This window comes from Asterias rubens, unplaced genomic scaffold, assembly GCF_902459465.1.
Source record: "Asterias rubens unplaced genomic scaffold, eAstRub1.3, whole genome shotgun sequence".
In the NCBI taxonomy this organism is placed as follows: Eukaryota; Metazoa; Echinodermata; class Asteroidea; order Forcipulatida; family Asteriidae; genus Asterias; species Asterias rubens.
Genome location: NW_022985694.1, coordinates 524,561 through 541,881, shown reverse-complemented (window position 1 = coordinate 541,881; position 17,321 = coordinate 524,561). Strand labels below are relative to the sequence as shown.

Sequence of the window (17,321 nt, the reverse complement as noted above, 5' to 3'; positions counted from 1 at the left end):
GTTACTTCAGAGGGAGTCATTTCTCAAAATGTTACCATGTAAGGTTTGTGTCAATAATTATTTTGAGTAATTACCAATATAATAGATGTTAAATTTGCATCGGGGATAAAGAATATTAATTTTGGTTTTTTACCCATACACCAATGTGTGTTAGCACTGTATACTCAGTACTTTCCCCGAGTCCTGTGAAAAAGAAAATATCACAGGCATATTACATATCGTTGCGGTACCCGCTGCCAAAACATAGGATTCGAACTGCCTCTAGCTACCGGGCAACCTCGGTAGTCTAGTTGGTAAGACTCTGCTCTAGAATTGCAAGGGTCGTGGGTTCGAATCCCACCCGAGTAATATGCCTGTGATATTTTTTCACAGGACTCGGGGAAAGTACTGAGTATACAGTTCTAACACACATCGGTGTATGGGTAAAAACCAAAATTAATATAATTACCAATAGTGTCCACTGCCTTTAAACTGGTAAAGAAATGTTTCCAAGTGATTGTTATTGCCGACATTCTGGTACAATGAACAGTTTTACGGCGTGGAGTGAGGCCCCCAGAAGCGTTTGGGTCCTAGAGATGCTTTGTCGTGCAATCTGAGCCACTGTTTGGTAATTAATATTATCTTTTTGCGAGGGATGTTGTTACTTTAATGAGCAATTGATTATCCATTCTAATATTCTTTTTCGCGAGGCGAGCTTGGTAAAATGGCCAAACCATAATTCAAATACAAAACCCGGTAAATAGGGTGTACGTTGTGACATTGTTTACTCATTTCTAAAAAACTACAGCACTTCATGAAGTTATATTTCAATGGAAGCTTTCTACTATCTTCAAACCTTGTAAGTTTAACGCAAAGGAAAGATGTAAATAGGGTGTACGTTGTGACATTGTTTACTCATTTCTAAAAAACTACAGCACTTCATGAAGTTATATTTCAATGGAAGCTTTCTACTATCTTCAAACCTTGTAAGTTTAACGCAAAGGAAAGATGTAAATAGGGTGTACGTTGTGACATTGTTTACTCATTTCTAAAAAACTACAGCACTTCATGAAGTTATATTTCAATGGAAGCTTTCTACTATCTTCAAACCTTGTAAGTTTAACGCAAAGGAAAGATGTACACATTGTGTTTTGAGTCCTACAAAAAGTACCCAAAACCCTTTAACCTTATACCGCAGTATAAAACAACTTGTTTTTAATATTCTAATTTGATTTGCAGGAGTTCTTCAATTTTCAATCTGGAAATCTGTCTCAAGAAACTCCCCCCCCCCCAGGTTTTCCTCATGAAAAATATTTGGAAACTTATCAGACGAGCTAAGATTAGCCCTATTTATTAGAACACATGCATACGTTTTGTATGTTTTACACTGTAACATGGCGCTGTAACTTTGACAGTATGTTACTGTATTTGTGCCCAATGGTTTACTGAAATTGCATTTTAAAGTTGTTAACTTTAATCCACAATAAATTCCAGACAGCAGTTTTGTTGCACGCAATAATACTGTATTTTAGAAGGAATGTTACTATAAATTATATTTACAGTACGTCACGTAGACACGCCCACAATTGTCGGTTGCCAAGCATCACCCGCTAAAAAAGTTAACCGAACCACCATCTTGTTTTTTGGATTGGTGCTTCATTCCATGTTTTGTTTGTCGCCAAGAGGTTAAACTGTAAATTTCTTCGTGTTTTTTTAACCAAAGTCATTAGTGAAAGATGTAGCTTAAACTGAAATGTATACTGTCTGGTCTGTGTAGGTAAAACACCTTTTTTAGGGAGACACTGGCTGCGCTCAGAAGTGGCACGTTGACGTTGGTTCATGCTCGTCGTGTTGTTGTCTGGTCACAGTGGATATTAAACGTATATGTTAGGACATGTACATCTTGTTACCCCTACAGTAGGCCTACATCCACGGCATTGGTAAGATAGTGATTGAATTGTGTGTATGCTGTATTGTAGTGAACTATTTTTTTTGCAAAAGTAGGGGCATGCATTATACAAACAAATTGCAAATTGATATTTTTATTTTAATGTTTAAAGTTACTTTACTTCCTTCGTCTTAACTTTAGGCCTTCGGTGCACATGGTGCAATAAATTGTGTTTGTATTGAACTTTGAAGTGATGATAGGCCTAGAAGTTAAACATTTAAATTAATCAGTCAAGTACAATTTATAGACTGGGGAACCAGGTGCAGTCAATTTACATCGTCCAAGCATTTTGTCAGGTTACCCGATTCTGCTAAGCTAAACTTTTGTAAGCTTAGCAAACTTGGATAGTCATGTTATTCTCTCAACAAATTATATGCTTTCCACGTTCATGTATTAAACAGCTCTATAAAACTGGACCATGTTCTTTAGTCTGGTGGGAAGGGGGGGTTCCCATGCACCCCGTGGATACCTTTTTTTAACTTACTTTTTTGTAATCCTTAGGGTGTCTAGTTAATGAAATTTGGTGTTCCCAAAATTAAATATTGTCCCATGGGGTCCTTAGGCGGCCATCTTTGGCGGCCATCTTGGATTTTCGACAAAAATTGATATTCGGCGTAACTTTTGAACCAGACATCACACAAAGACAAATTAACCCATTTTACAATTCAATTTTACATCACAAATCACTATGGATGGTTATTTTCATGATTCAGACAAGTTAGATACAAGAAAACTTGCAAAATATGAAAAAATCTGCAAAATTTTTACTCAAAATCTTGTAAAATATCATTTTTTGTGATATTTTAAATAAATAAACATCTTAAATCTGTTTCAATTTGGTCAATCTTGCATTCAGTTTAAACCTTCAGAAATACTCTTTAATTTGATACCAAGATGAATCTTCTCAGTGATAAGATAAAACAGTGGCAGCCATCTTGGATTTCCGAACAAAATCAATTATTAGCATAACTTTTTTACTTGACATCGTAGAGAGACAAATAAACACATTTTCGACACTGATTTTGCACAATAAATCAATTGTGAATGTTATTTCCGTTATTCAAACAATTGTGATATTCTGAAAACTTGAATGTTAAAGGCAAAATGTATATTTTACGCTCAAAATCCTTTAAAACATCAATCTCAGGTGGGTTGTTAACCAAAACATGTCATTCAATGCAGTCACTATTGTATTGATGTCAAAGCATGAACAGTTCTCTTTAACTCGATACCAAAATAATTTATATGTTCTTGGATTTAAAAAGAAAACTTTGGCGGCCATCTCGGCGGCCATCAAGGAATTTTGGATGAAAATTTATGTTTAGAACAGTATCTGGACAAAGCATCCTACACACAGAGACTTTCGGCAATTTTTTTTCTTACTTTATACGAAAAGAATTTATCAAACAAAAATTTACTCAAAAGTTGTGCCGAGTACTGAGCTGTATTACCCATTTTACTTCTAATCACCCTGGTCTTGTTGGCTTTTTGGCCTTCTTTGCCATAATTGTGTACATATATTAGGGTCTAGGTGTTTATTAATCGCCTAATATGAAGAGTAAAGTTGATTATTTGATTGATAAAATATCTAGTCATCATCATTAAGTGCATCATCATAGTCAATCTCTTCTCCCTCTTGATCCTCTTGATCCTCCTCAATCTCCGCCGCAGTTGTCTGAAGCAGGTCAATGAGGGAAGGGGGTAGAACAGGCCCACACGACCAAACTGGTTCCAATATACCCTCTTCTGTCTTCTCCCAGCCCTGTCCAGGATCATAGGGTTTTGGGCACCAGAAGATTGGCGTGTCAGCTCGCTTGTAAGTCGCAAGACGATGATTTACTCGATGGATGTGTGGAATAAGGTTGTCTCTGCAAGGCGGTAACCGGGAGAAATCTACTCTAGATTTTGTTGTTAGTTGGTCATTCTCCCCAACCATCTGCTTGAGCATGCTGCTACGTACGGCATTGATTGACTTCTCCCGGGTGTGGCCATACATCATACATGTGAACGACTCAATTTCATCAATCACCTCTGGCTCAACAGACCATTCGTCACCAAGTTTTCTGAAAAAGAAGGAAACAAAGTTATCATTTAAGAGTTTGACTGCAGAAATATTTGATTGATATGATATGCTACTGCAATTAGCATTTTAGAAAAAACTCTCACCTGAAAGCTGATTGGTACTTGGGATTGCTCTGTAGCTTCTTTAAGGGTCCAACCTTGCCTTTTCCCTTAAATGCACTTGTTACATCTTCCCCGGTGAAAACGTAGAGGCCAAGTATCGTGGTACAGTAGTTTGCTCCTTTTGATTCTGCGAGCTCACTGACATTCACAATCTGTCGATGCTTTCCAGTCCCTGTGTCAAGGTAGATGGTGAGAGCTACTGAGTGGGCAAAGTGCAAGAGGATTAAGAAAATGTCCGTGTCTGGCGTCCTCACAACAGCTGAGTTGTACCCCATCTTGACGGCATACTTGACGTAAAGCACAACGCGGGTGTCCGTCTCCTCTTGATTCGACGCCAGCTCAGGGATCTCGTGTACAGTCACCTAAAACATGTGAAATAAATTCAAAAGAATATCGTAACAAAATAGGCTAACAAAATTTTAAATGGAAGTTCCCAGCTATAATAAAAATGGATTTTCAATACTATGCCTACTTACGACGCCATCTGCCGAGACCATCCGATACGCCTTGCCATCCACCACTGCCATTGCTGTCCCACTTTTTTCGAGGCGAAGAGCTGCACCTGTACTACCCCATACCTGTAGTAATAGCTGACAGAACTGAGTTTTGTTGCTATCGTTTGCCAGGAATAATTTGAAGTCGCTTGGCTTACGCGTTGCCGGTCCGTCCAAGATGTAACGTTGGGAGAAGCCACGGCGCAATCGTTCCTGGGCTTTAATGGAGTCGGCGTGGTATGAATCAGTTGAAAAGACAAAGTTCTTCTTTGCAACCATCTGATCTAGCAACTTGAGACAAATTTCGCCAAACGTGGGAGGGAGGTTTGTCAGGGCGTGGAAAAGTGCATTACCATCCTGGATGTAGAGGGCATCTTTGGGATAAGGCACATTCTCAGGAGCATCTTCCGTCAGGAAATGAAGCACCGCGGCCTTGTTTGTCTTATTGAAGAATCCATCAGCCGTGCCAAGACTATGAGGGACAGGGGTGAGTGAGTACCGCATCAACTCGTCAAGGTTCAGGGGCTCTGCCAGGTGCTGGGACTTGATGAGCAGCATGAAAGCAAGATCACTTTGCTCACGGTATTGGATGACCTGCAACGATTAACATGGGAACAATGTCAAACCTGAATTAGAATTTGTCTGGTATACATTTCAAAAAGATATATTTTAAATTTTTATTATTATAGTATATTGTTACATACCTTTCCCTGTGATGCAGTGAGCTTTATTGTCTTGTTTGAGGCCTCCATCGTTTTCAGTTTAAGCCTCTTGACTGGATCAAAGAACTCTACAGAGCCTTTCACAAATCGATCTTTGATGAATGCTTCATTTGCCTCCTTACCAGCTTCTTCAGCACGAAGCACATCAAACTCTACCTCTGGGGAAGCAGGAGCACCAGACGACAAGCTGTAGAGGTGGTCTTTGTCAACTATGGAGAAAGGATTGGTGAAGTTGCGAATAGCAGATATGGTTTGTTGAACTGCCTCCTCGGACTTTCTTATCTCTGCTCTCTCCAGTTCACGGTGTTTCCCAGCTTTTGGGCAGTCAGGGTCATCGATCAAGCCACACATATCAAGCATCTTCTCATAGTACTGAGCTCGGGTTGACGTTGTACGGCACCATCGCTGGTAGGCACCATACATGGTATAAAGCCCTGTGAATCCACCTGAAGAGATAGTTGATGGAGAGACAAAAGAATAATATTATTATGACTATTGGTAATTTAAAACAAAGAAGTTTACAACGGTTAGTGTCCAAAATAGAAAGGTATTCTGGCAAAATATACTCTATCTGGTCGGTCTGCCAAGCACCCACTGACTTCAGTATGACACAAAGTAGGTGTGCTGTAAAAGCAATTCAGTACCTGTTGATTTAGCAAACTTCATGAAAGTCTCCTCCATCGTCTTGTCCACCGCACTGAGAGCACCGGGGATGACAGAACGTGCAACTGCAATGCCACCCTTCTTCAGCAACTCTTTGGCGCCAGGATGAGACTTATCAATATTCGTCAGAAACACATCCAGCCATGTCAAGTACCTGTGGAAAGACAATGTGATGCATCAAGACTACACAATCAGGCAAAGAAATCAATTATACCAGTTAACTCATCCAATAATACTTCATAAGTACTTTAATGTGATTTACCTTGAGTAGTTTGGCCCGTCATATGCAAAGAAAAGATATGCCATATCACCGTTGCATTTGTGGAACAGATCCAAGTTGTTCGTCTTAACAGAGTAATGTAGCATAAGGAGCAGTCTGGTGTGGTCAATAACACTGAGCCAGAACTTAGCTGTTTTGCCGAGGTGACCATTGCGCACTTTGTCTTCATAGGTGTTATGCTTCTTAAGGATGGTAAGGGTGGAAGGATCCTGCAATGCAAGGTCTAGGGTCTCCTGACTACAGCTTTGGATGAGGTTGAACAAGGCCTTTGGGTTGCTTACATCAACATTCTCCTCATCAATGAATCTCTCCATCAGCAACCGCTCCATGGCTTCACTTACTGTTTTCAGACAGAACATGGCTTTAGCGAACGCCTTCCCTTTCAGCACACTACTCAGGCAGCCACTTGTAACCAGTCCAGCCTCAATGAGGATTTCAGAGTAGCCTGAGCCTCTGCATTTGTGACCAGTCAACATGTTTATGTAGTTCATCCCGGTGTGGAATGGCCCTGGGGTGATAACATGCTTCTTGTACTCGTCTGGGAATTTCCAAATAAGGGGTAGGGCCTTCATGCACCCACCGAGATCGAAGGTGTTCAGGACATACTCCTGACCCACCTCCATGGTGGCCTCCTCTGACTGCTTTAGCAACTCCTTAATGACTCCATACTCGGTGAAGGGCTGATTGATGGGGGTGAAATAGTCAATAGTTGACTTTCGGGAGGGTTTGGTACCCGTTGAAGAGATGAAGCCACCAAATCCTGGGACAAGTTGCTTCTGTGCGCTGCTGCCCACAACCCGAGCAAGTAACCAGACACGATAATCATTGATGCATTTCGAGTACACTTTACTGTTTATGGCTGGTGGGGTGAACACAGATCCCTTGGGAAACTTGGGCCCGACTCGGCCAAATATATGGACAGGAGCCAGTGTCTCTGGTGTATTCACATTAACTGACCGTGTATTACTGCGCTTGTAGAGAGGAAGTTTCCGATTTTGGTTGGTGATATCAAACCCTGGTCTCACCTCCTGGATCATGATCCCGCCAGTGCTATTTACCACGTTTGAGCCGTGGATGTTCGTTGTTATTTTGTTGAGATTATCCCACTCTGTATGAAACACATCATTGCCCTCTCCTGTAATTATCTGGGGAGTTAGGGAAGATGATACCTCATCGATAGCCTTTGCCAGCGCTGTCTCAAGCTCTAAGCTGAAATTGTATGTCTCACAGTGTCCCAGTCTACTGAGGATAGTGGTGAGATTCTTACTGCGATAAAGGTGCCTTATGGTGGTACAGAGAAGAATGTGTTTGGGCATTTTCCACTCTCCCTTCGTCACAGCACGGCAGATGTCCTGAGGAGCAAAACAGGGATGATAATGAACACAGAAGAGCAACTAAAATGATACAATTGTTACTAAAGCATATGCGTTTAACTGACACTAAACGTAACTTTAAAAAGCTAAGCACATAACATACCTGGCCTATAGAGAGCAGGACACGTCTAGTTTTCTCCTCACACTTCTCCGCATCGGCATCACCTGATATGACAAAAGTTAGGAACTTCAAGAGGTCAGGTGGGAGGAGTTCATCTGACGATGACTTTATCAAAAGATCGTCAGCTGTTGGAGGCCAGGGAATCGCTGTTGACTCTTTGAATGCCCGCTGGATTATACCTCGGAGAAAAAGGGCTGCGTCTTCATATTTATATTGGGATCCCAGCTTATAGGCGTATGTCACTGCATCTGCTACAGAGAGGCTGGCACTGTAGACCAGGTTAAATTTTCTAAACCCTTGGTCACCTGGATTGAATTTGACAAAGGCGATGCACTTATGAATATCATGGTTCTCAAGTCGGGATTTCAGCTTCTCACTTCTGTACTCTGGATTAGGAAAGTCGTTTCGCTCCAACTCTTGCATGTAGAGGCGACGAAGCGATGCAAGCTGCACAACTTCTTTCTGCCCAATCACATGGTCTTGAATAAAATCAAGAACAGCAGTGAATGCTTTCAGATGTGCAGCAGCCTTAAGTTTTTGCTCTGTGTCGATATCACGGTTGCCATCTCTCTCTTTATCGCGCAAGTGATTAATATACTTGAGATTGAATGATTTTAGACAGGAGTTGTGGAACATTGCTTCTCTCGCAAACAAGTCCTCTCCTTGCACCATACAATGTAAACTGTTTAGTCCTAGTTCTTGGGCTCGAGGCTCAATTTGTTTCCAAGTAGGCTCTCTCAAATTTCCATCTTCATCCTTGAATACTGGGAACTTCATGCATCGAGTAGTCTTTCCAAACACTTTCTGTTCAAGCTTTCCACAAAAGATACATTGTGGAGGGAACAGCTGTTTGGGAGAGGAAACTGACGCGCTACGAAGGCAACGTGAGGTTGAGGCTTCACTAGAATTTCCACTACACTTCAAACGATTCTGATTTTTAGTAAAGTTTTGATAACATCCTCGATGATAGCCTATTGCTTTTAAGTCTGCACCAGCAAGACTTTCCGGAATGCGATTACATACATCCTCGAAGCGATAGGGTGAATTTTCAGGTTCGCAGAGTCGTCTGTCACGAATATTGTGTAGCTGAGACAGCTTTTCAGCAGCAGATCCCTGGATTTCACTGAATGGTGTGAATTCTAGATGCTGAATGCCACTCACATGTAAAATACAGACGGACCCACTATGATGAGATTTCTGTAGTTTTACTGACCCCCCACCCTTATCCCTGTTAATACTGCGTTTTGCTGACTTTGGCATGTCTATCCAGCACTACACTTTACTATTCTATGATCAATATAGATCCCTGTCACCTTTACAGCTCAAACTATAGTTCCACAATAAGACCTTCACCAAGCAAATATAAATGTTGAAGTAGATAATGTTATACTTTGTAACAACTTACATCTAATGTGTTACAATTTTATATCTTTTAACACCACAAACTTGCTACAATTGAAGGAAGTGAATGGGAGACAGCATGCATGGCTGGCATGTATGTTGGGCATTCTGGTTAGATGGTTTCAATAAATTGTGGGCTTGGCAGGACCAACAGCTTTTACGTTGTGTATTTTATCAATCGGGTGTGCAAGTTGTCACATATCTGTGGCCATGTATTGTTTTGATGTGTTAATCACATGATGTTTGATGATTTGACAATTATTCTCAACATATTATTTGGTATTAATTACAGAGTACTTTCATTGCTTTGACATAATGCAAATTTGATTAAATTGAAACAAGTTTAATTTGTTTCTTTAAAAAACACTCCTGAGATTGATGTTTTGCAAATTTTAGTGTAAATTAGACATGTTCCCTTCTTTCCAATATATTTTTTTGACATATCCCAATTATTTGAACAACGGAAAAAACTTTCACAATTGATTTATTGTGCAAAATCAGTGTCGAAAATGTGTTTATTTGTCTCTCTACGATGTCAAGTAAAAAAGTTATGCTAATAATTGATTTTGTTCGGAAATCCAAGATGGCTGCCACTGTTTTATCTTATCACTGAGAAGATTCATCTTGGTATCAAATTAAAGAGTATTTCTGAAGGTTTAAACTGAATGCAAGATTGACCAAATTGAAACAGATTTAAGATGTTTATTTATTTAAAATATCACAAAAAATGATATTTTACAAGATTTTGAGTAAAAATTTTGCTGATTTTTTCATATTTTGCAAGTTTTCTTGTATCTAACTTGTCTGAATCATATAAATAACCATCCATAGTGATTTGTGATGTAAAATTGAATTGTAAAATGGGTTAATTTGTCTTTGTGTGATGTCTGGTTCAAAAGTTACGCCGAATATCAATTTTTGTCGAAAATCCAAGATGGCCGCCAAAGATGGCCGCCTAAGGACCCCATGGGACAATATTTAATTTTGGGAACACCAAATTTCATTAACTAGACACCCTAAGGATTACAAAAAAGTAAGTTAAAAAAAGGTATCCACGGGGTGCATGGGAACCCCCCCTTCCCACCAGACTACAAGGGTTGCATTCATCTGTCAGTTGCTGTTAGTGTTATACAGGTGTACTGTTCTGCAGCCAAGTTTAATTCATTCCAATGGGTTTCTTTTAAATAAACTGTTCAAAATGTGTGTTCTTACTTTTCTTCCTTTTTTATATCCTACTATGTGTTCAGTTTAGAGTATCAGGCAGAAGCAGCAACAACACTAGAAGGTATTCAGAGGTAATGTTATTTTCTTTGTTTGACTAGATATGGGACAGCTTATTGGTGCATACAACAAGCCTCACTGGTCGACCTAGGTCATTTCGGTCATTTTGATACACATTTTCACCCTTAAACAGCATCTCACAGTGAGAGTTCAATTTGTATTTTTCTCAAGACAAGTACTGTTTAATATTATTAACCTGCGAAGTGAAATTACTTTTATTTGTTTTTATCCACGAAGATTGTTGTACATTTTGAAAGCAGTGCCAGTCGGCTGCACCATGATGCATCAGTATGAATGCAAAGGAAAGTGAATGCTAGGGGAAAGCACATGTAGGTCGACCTTGGCAAGAGAGTAATCGACGTTACTTGGTATGATTATAAATTTGAAAGTTAAAAGCTTTTGGTTGTAATTAACTGTTAAATTTAAAAATGTTCAATTTGTGCCTTTAACCATTTAGCCACTGGACCGCCCAGCCGCCTAGCGATACACTGTATGCGGTAGGAGGAAACCTCGCTAGCTTGTGTTTGTAGAACAAAAGGAACATCAACAGAAAACGTGATGGTCATTAGGAGGTCTACGCATTTGTTAACCCATCTAGTTTTTTAAAGATCATTATTAATTCTCCCTTCATAGTCGAAGCTAATGATGATGAAATAATTTAGCTCTTACCCAACAAAATGCTCATTAGTAAACACAAACGAAACTGTATTTATTAATCATTCATGATGAAATTGTCCAAAACTAACGCCTGCGCATTTGATAAGTATGAGCATTGAGCTAGATAAAAGCCTTGAAAAGCTATTGTGTCCATTTTATCATTGCACAAAAATATTCGCCATAAAAATTACCATAGCCGTTTAACGAGAGGCATTTATTGTTCTCATGAGAACTTGTAACTTTTATATAAATATTACCGAAATGATAAACAATTTTGCATAAATATTAAGCCATGGCTATCTTTTAAAATTTGAACTACGATTCCAGTAATTTACTGCAAGAATCTTGAAACATTGGTTTTCAGCCATCTCGGGAGGTGCAGGGACTAGAGGGATTAAAGGATATAAATTGGGTGGCTAATCATCCTCCATTTCGGATTTAAAAAAAATGTATTTTAACCAGTGATTATAAGGACGTTACTTGGTATGATTAGAAATTTGAAAGTTAAAAGCTTTTATATGTAATGAACTGTTAAATTTAAAAATGTTACATTTTTTCAATTTGTGCCTTTAACCATTTAGCCACTGGACAGCCCAGCCGCCTAGCGATACACTGTATGCGGTAGGAGGAAACCTCGCTAGCTTGTGTTTGTAGAAAAAAAGGAACATCAACAGAAAACGTGATAGTCATTAGGAGGTCTACGCATTTGTTAACCCATCTAGTTTTTTATAGATCATTATTAATTCTCCCTTCATAGTCGAAGCTAATGACGATGAAATAAATTAGCTCTTACCCAACAAAATGCTCATTAGTAAACACAAAGGAAACTGTATTTATTATTCATTCATGATGATATTGTCAAAAACTAACGCCTTCGCATTTGATCAGTATGAGCATTGAGCTAGATAAAAGCCTTGAAAAGCTATTGTGTCCATTTTATCCTCACACAAAAATATTCGCCATAAAAATTACCATAGCCGTTTAACGAGAGGCATTTATTGTTCACATGAGAACTTGTACTTTTATATAAATATTACCGAAAGGGTAAACAATTTTGCATAAATATTAAGCCATGGCTATCTTTGAAAATTTGAACTATGATTCCAGTAATTTACTGCAATAATCTTGAAAAATTGGTTTTCAGCAAACTTCGGAGGTGCAGGGACTAGGGATAAAAGGATATTTGGGTGGCTATAATTCATCCTCCATTTCGGATTTGTGTACATTTTTAGTGATACTTTGAACATGGAAAAGCAGGTGCAGATGCAGGAAATGTGTGTGAGGGGTAGGGGTCAGGCCAAAAGTTTGTTTGTGCTTGATTCACCAACATTCATAAGTGCAAGACTTGTTGACTCTCCTAGATTTTGAGTCACCTCAATACACATCTCACCCCTGCAGAATGTAATCTTTTGAAATTTCAGTGACGTCTACTTAATTATTTATTTTTCCTTGTGGTGTGTGAGGGGTGGGGGGGGGGGGGCAAGTGGGATTGAGTGCCCCCCCCCCCCCCCGCCCTTGGATCTGTACATGTTGTGTGATGTGATATCCCATAATCATTTGTTTAAGTCAATAAACATAATAAGTGCTGAGAATGTTTATTTACTAAAAGCTTGTTCAAGCGAGATAATTGCATATTACGATGTTATTAATGTTTTAATAACAGTTGGTTGCCAATTTCAGGTTTGTTTAAGAATTTGTAATGGTTTAATAACAGTTGGTTGCCTATTGTTATGGTTGGTTTAAGAATGTAATTGCTTCTCTTCACCCAGGGGTATAAATGGGTACCTGCGAGGGTAGAGGTTGTTATTGTGTATGAAAAAGCCACAAGCGCCTTACAGGCAGCTCAGGGCTGTATACTCCCAAGGGAGCTGAGAAACATTACAGGGATGTTATTGGCCCCATGACCAGGGCACTAATGTAAAGAGCATTGATACGGTTATTGTGAAATGCGCTATATAAGAATTTGTTATAATAATAATAATAATAAAACATTTAAAACGTGAAGCAATATTGTAACTGTTAGTTTTGAAGTGTGCAGACAACAATCTACAATATCATCTTTCGTTAATGTAAACTCCAGTCGAGATAACTGTAATTTGTACTGTAAATATACGATTTTTTGTAAGTTATAACTACTGTACAGATAATACAGTAATTTACCGTGTAAATACGGCACCATTTCTCTAACTGAAAAGTACAGTAATTTACCAATTAATACAAATACAGCATGACACAGTGTTACTGTATATGAATACAGTAACACTTTCCTGTAAATTTTACAGTAAGTTACTGGCAACTCAGCTGCCAGTAATTTACTGTAATTTCAAAGTGAAATATTTTACAGTGTACCATAACGAATATTCCTTTGGGAACAACCTACTCAAGCCGTACATAGTATGACCATGCCAAACGCTACCGACGACCGTTGCATGCGTGTATATCGCACCGTGACTGTTCCTTGAACAGCAGGATTTGTGTATTGGTGGCACCTGTATTAGGCAGCGCTGCAAACAATTGTACACTAGCAAACGACTCATCAAGTCTATGCTTTTAGGCCACTGAACAACCTGTGGCTAAAATCTAAATAGTAGCCACTCGATCGCACCGTGAAGCTTGAGCAAGATGTATTCGGTTTTATAATTTTCTTGATTTTATTAAAATTGTACGGTATAAAGTGTTGGTTTTAAACCTAATAATTCAAACACCATCTTTTAGTAGAGAAAAAACACCAACAAAAAACAACTTGTGTTTGTGAAAACAAATACTAGGTGTTCGGCTATCGTTGGGTCAGTGTTTGAATCAATGGAAATAATGTCAATGCAAAGAAATCAAAGTGAACAAATTGTTTTGGTGTGAAATATTGTGAAGCAACTAAAGGTGTACATTTCAACCTAAAAGCCGCCAACTAACGCCTTTTCAAAGCATTTTACGATTTTACGTCTACAGAAAAGACTATTTAACAGGAAGGGAAACGTATGTTGAAAACGCCTTGAACATAGACTATACACAAAGGTACATAATCCACTCAAAAGATGTAGCGTGACCAAACGTTGTACGACCCATGGGGGAAACACGTAGTTCTTTAAAGGAACACGTTATCTTGGAGCAGACGAGTTGTTCTATAAAAAGCGTTTGAAACCGTTTGTTATAAAATGCATATGGGTAGAAATATTTTTTTAAAGTAGAATACAATGATCCACACAAATTTGCCACGAATTTTCCTTTCACTTTGCGAACTATCACGGTCGGCCACTCATGGGAATCAAACTCCCATAAATTGCCGACCGTGTTAGTCGACGAGGTAACCGTGCATTTTCGAGGCATGTTTGTGTGGATCATTGTATTCTACTTTTACAACATCTTTCTACCCATATGCATTTTATAACAAACGGTTACGAATGCTTTTAAAATACCAACTCGACCGATCCAAAACAATTGTTCATTTAAACAAGATTTAAAAAAATGTCAATTTCCAATTTGAATCGCAAGACAAAGTCAAAATGGGGGTCATGTCTTTGAACGTTCACGCGGTTTTTAAAGACCTTTCCGATGATATACTGATTGTAAGACTGATTTTGTAGATCAAAAGATTTGTTCGAAATAATAAATTTTCAATTTGCATAAGTCAAGAATTTGTGGAACTCAAAGCCATTGAACACTTTCTGAACATAACACAATTTAAACATTCACAGTATTCTCTGAAACTAACTGCACTGTAAAAAAAATCGTAAAAAAACAGGGACTTTTTTCCTGTTAAAATACATTTGCTCCCGTTTGTCCGTATTTTAGCAGTTCCTCCTGTAAAATCACAGAGGTGCGAGGTATTTATACCGTTACTCAACCGTAATTCTTATATTTAACGTGAGTTGCATCAAAATGATGTGAATTTACAGGATCTTCCTTTCAATACACTACTTTGTCGTCTTTTCACAAGTTTGTCCGTTTTTCTACAACTGTTTCTGTCTACGCTCGTAAAATAACAGGGAGTTGTCCCTAAAACTACATTTTCTCCCGTTAGTCCGTACTTTATAAGCTCCTCCTGTAAAATCACAGAGGTGCGAGGTATTTATACCGCTACTCAACCGTAATTCTTATATTTAACGTGAGTTGCATCAAAATGATGTGAATTTACAGGATCTTCCTTTCAATACACTACTTTGTCGTCTTTTCACAAGTTTGTCCGTTTTTCTACAACTGTTTCTGTCTACGCTCGTAAAATAACAGGGAGTTGTCCCTAAAACTACATTTTCTCCCGTTAGTCCGTACTTTATAAAGCTCCTCCTGTAAAATCACAGAGGTGCAAGGTATTTATACCGTTACTCAACCGTAATTCTTATATTTAACGTGAGTTGCATCAAAATGATGTGAATTCACAGGACCTCCCTTTCAATCAACAACTGGGGATTTCTCAATTCCTTCGTCTCTGGACCTGGAAACATCTGCTGAGGCCTTAAATGTTAGGAATTATGCGGTATAACATTTCTGCAGCAAAAAGTGTCCCACATAAAAAACAGGAAGTTGGAGCCGAAGAAGGAGCCGAAGCCAAGAATGAGAAACCCTCGTCTTTTTACAGGTTTGTCCGTTTCTACACATTACAATAAGTAAACGGACATCTCTCATACAAATCATGTGCGTTGAAAAACACGCTGCAGTACGCACACAGAAAAGTATAGCGAAAATGCACATACCCTACTTTGTATGAAACAAAAACTCCCAAAAGAAACTCGTATTGAGCAATAGTAACTGTTTCACATAAATATTCAGGTTGTGTACTTGCTGTACAAACCAAAAAAGGTTGTTTTTAGAAATGTTTTACACACGTACCAGTCAAATTCAAAACGACAACTTTTGCACATCTGTGCTGCAAGAGCTGTATGAAACGACATTAACAAAATACATGTTTCGCGCGCGGTGGCCGATACACTCCACCCACTTTGCTCCAGTGGACGGTCTAGTTGCCGCGCCGCGTGCAAGTTTTCATGGCGCTGCAAGGTCACGCCATCCACCACACACACACACGTAAACACACGCGCGCACGGCGTGATCACTGAGAATATTCATTACTTTCTAAGCTGCTGCGTGCTGTAATTGGTTCATGTAAATGACATGCATGAACGTCGTATAGCTCATCCAAGTTTGTCACCACGCCCGCGCAAACTTTTTGTAATGAACGGTCTCTGTCGACAATACCATTTGAAGATTTGTTTCATGTTTGGTCCTTTACACTGTAATCCATCCTTTTCGAAATGATTTTTAAAATGTTCATGTGTTCAAATTTTAACTTAAGTTTTATCTAATGAAATAATAATTTAAAGTTTATTTTGAAGTTGGAAGATCATGCAAGTTTTATCACGTTTCCGACTGGTTTCAGCCGACAAGCAAAGCAAAACATACGCATTGTTATGCGCATGACAATAGCGCTTACCAGACTATTCAAAAACGCGGAATTTTAGACTGGGCCGTGGCGAAATTACTGACGTTACTTTCGGAGATTCGTTGACAAGGTTTGACTGCTTTTTGGCACTTTTTCATGCGTTTTGTAATTGTTTGAATTAAAAGAACTTGGCCAAGTATTGTTACTTTTAAACTGAGCACATTTAGGGCCCACGTAATGTTTGCTTTTTGTCAGTGATTGACTGAAGTTTTCCTTGCTCCATGGTCGGGTTGAGTAGCCTATTTATTATTAATATAATACATGTACTAACTACTAACTACACTATAATTACCATTTTAACGTCAGTCATGTCAGTTGTGTCATTGTCAATGGTGAACTGAATGGGTGGTGAGGCGGCATTCATGACATTGTGTGACTGAATTGATGGCTGGGTCTACATGGACATCTGGCATGTCTGGTCATCTATGGTCTGGTTAAGTTCGCTTTGTTTCCTTTTAATATTCTCACAAAATGGAAAATGCAATGCCAAAGGACAAGCCTTTTTGCCACATTTGTAATGTACATTGTAAGACTATAAAGGCATACACACAACATTATCAAATTCATAGGCATGAGAGAAATGTACACTTTCCCTGTTGTGTCTCAGGATGTATGAAAACATGTTTTACTTACAAGGGATTAGTGTCACATGTATTAAGACATCATGGTGGCGTTCGTGATGAGGATGCAAATAATGCCACATACCAGAGTGCAGGTGTTGTTGTTGAATGCATGCTGCAGTTTTGTCAACAGCAGTGTTCTGATATTCAAGAGTTCTTGGCAC

General features: G+C 38.9%; 1 protein-coding gene across 1 annotated transcript; it reads right to left on the bottom strand.

Moving 5' to 3' along the window:
• Positions 1–2,685: 2,685 nt before the first annotated feature.
• Positions 2,686–9,921, bottom strand: LOC117305606. The gene is made up of 7 exons (XM_033790482.1): positions 7,747–9,921; positions 6,253–7,622; positions 5,972–6,144; positions 5,310–5,773; positions 4,588–5,199; positions 4,094–4,473; positions 2,686–3,990 (listed from the first exon to the last, which is right to left on the bottom strand). The coding sequence occupies exons 1-7, from the start codon at positions 9,022–9,024 to the stop codon at positions 3,516–3,518; spliced, it is 4,752 nt and encodes a 1,583-aa protein (XP_033646373.1). The 5' UTR covers positions 9,025–9,921; the 3' UTR covers positions 2,686–3,515.
• Between the last annotated feature and the right edge of the window lie 7,400 nt (positions 9,922–17,321).

Bases quoted from the DNA above. Each gene is read 5' to 3' on its own strand.
- LOC117305606 (XM_033790482.1), bottom strand. From the start codon at position 9,024: ATGCCAAAGTCAGCAAAACGCAGTATTAACAGGGATAAGGGTGGGGGG. The intron at 5,774-5,971 runs GTACTGAATTGC...CTATCTCTTCAG, and splicing joins GAAGTTTGCTAAATCAACAG to GTGGATTCACAGGGCTTTAT. The intron at 3,991-4,093 runs GTGAGAGTTTTT...CTTCTTTTTCAG, and splicing joins AAGTACCAATCAGCTTTCAG to AAAACTTGGTGACGAATGGT.